At 58.0% G+C, this 381-nt stretch overlaps 1 protein-coding gene across 1 annotated transcript in view; it reads right to left on the bottom strand.

Annotated features, from left to right (window-relative positions):
* Positions 1–192, bottom strand: part of SQLE (squalene epoxidase) — a 13,685-nt gene extending 13,493 nt beyond the window's left edge. Inside the window, 1 exon segment of the mRNA XM_010131417.1 lies at positions 7–192. Within this exon segment, the coding sequence (XP_010129719.1) occupies positions 7–192 (186 nt within the window).
* Between the last annotated feature and the right edge of the window lie 189 nt (positions 193–381).

Raw genomic sequence — 381 nt, 5'->3', positions numbered from 1 at the left:
TGTCGGCTGCTGCTGCTGCTGCTGCTGCTGCTGCTGCTTGGGCCCCCTGAAGCGGTACCTGTACGATAGCAGCAAGCCGAGGGAGAAAAACACTAACACGGAGAGCAGCACCTCCTTATTAGCGTAAGTCATGAGGTCTCCACACTTTTTATACACGTAGATGAAGGAGGCGATGCCCAGAAAGGTCCACATGGTAAGGGGACCGGTCGCTGCTCCTGGCTGCTCCCTCCAAAGCTTTCCCGTCCACAGGCGCTGCCCCAGCCGGGCTTTCGAGCACGGTACGTACGGAGATGCGAAGAGCTCCTTTGCGATGCGGGGGGGAGAGGATCTCAACGGGAAAACGAGGAGCTCAAAAATCGCTCTAGAGGAACAAGCCCCACC

Source organism: Buceros rhinoceros, unplaced genomic scaffold (genome assembly GCF_000710305.1).
Source record: "Buceros rhinoceros silvestris isolate BGI_N320 unplaced genomic scaffold, ASM71030v1 scaffold5112, whole genome shotgun sequence".
Classification (NCBI taxonomy): domain Eukaryota; kingdom Metazoa; phylum Chordata; class Aves; order Bucerotiformes; family Bucerotidae; genus Buceros; species Buceros rhinoceros.
This window is presented reverse-complemented; position numbering and strand designations above follow the sequence as displayed.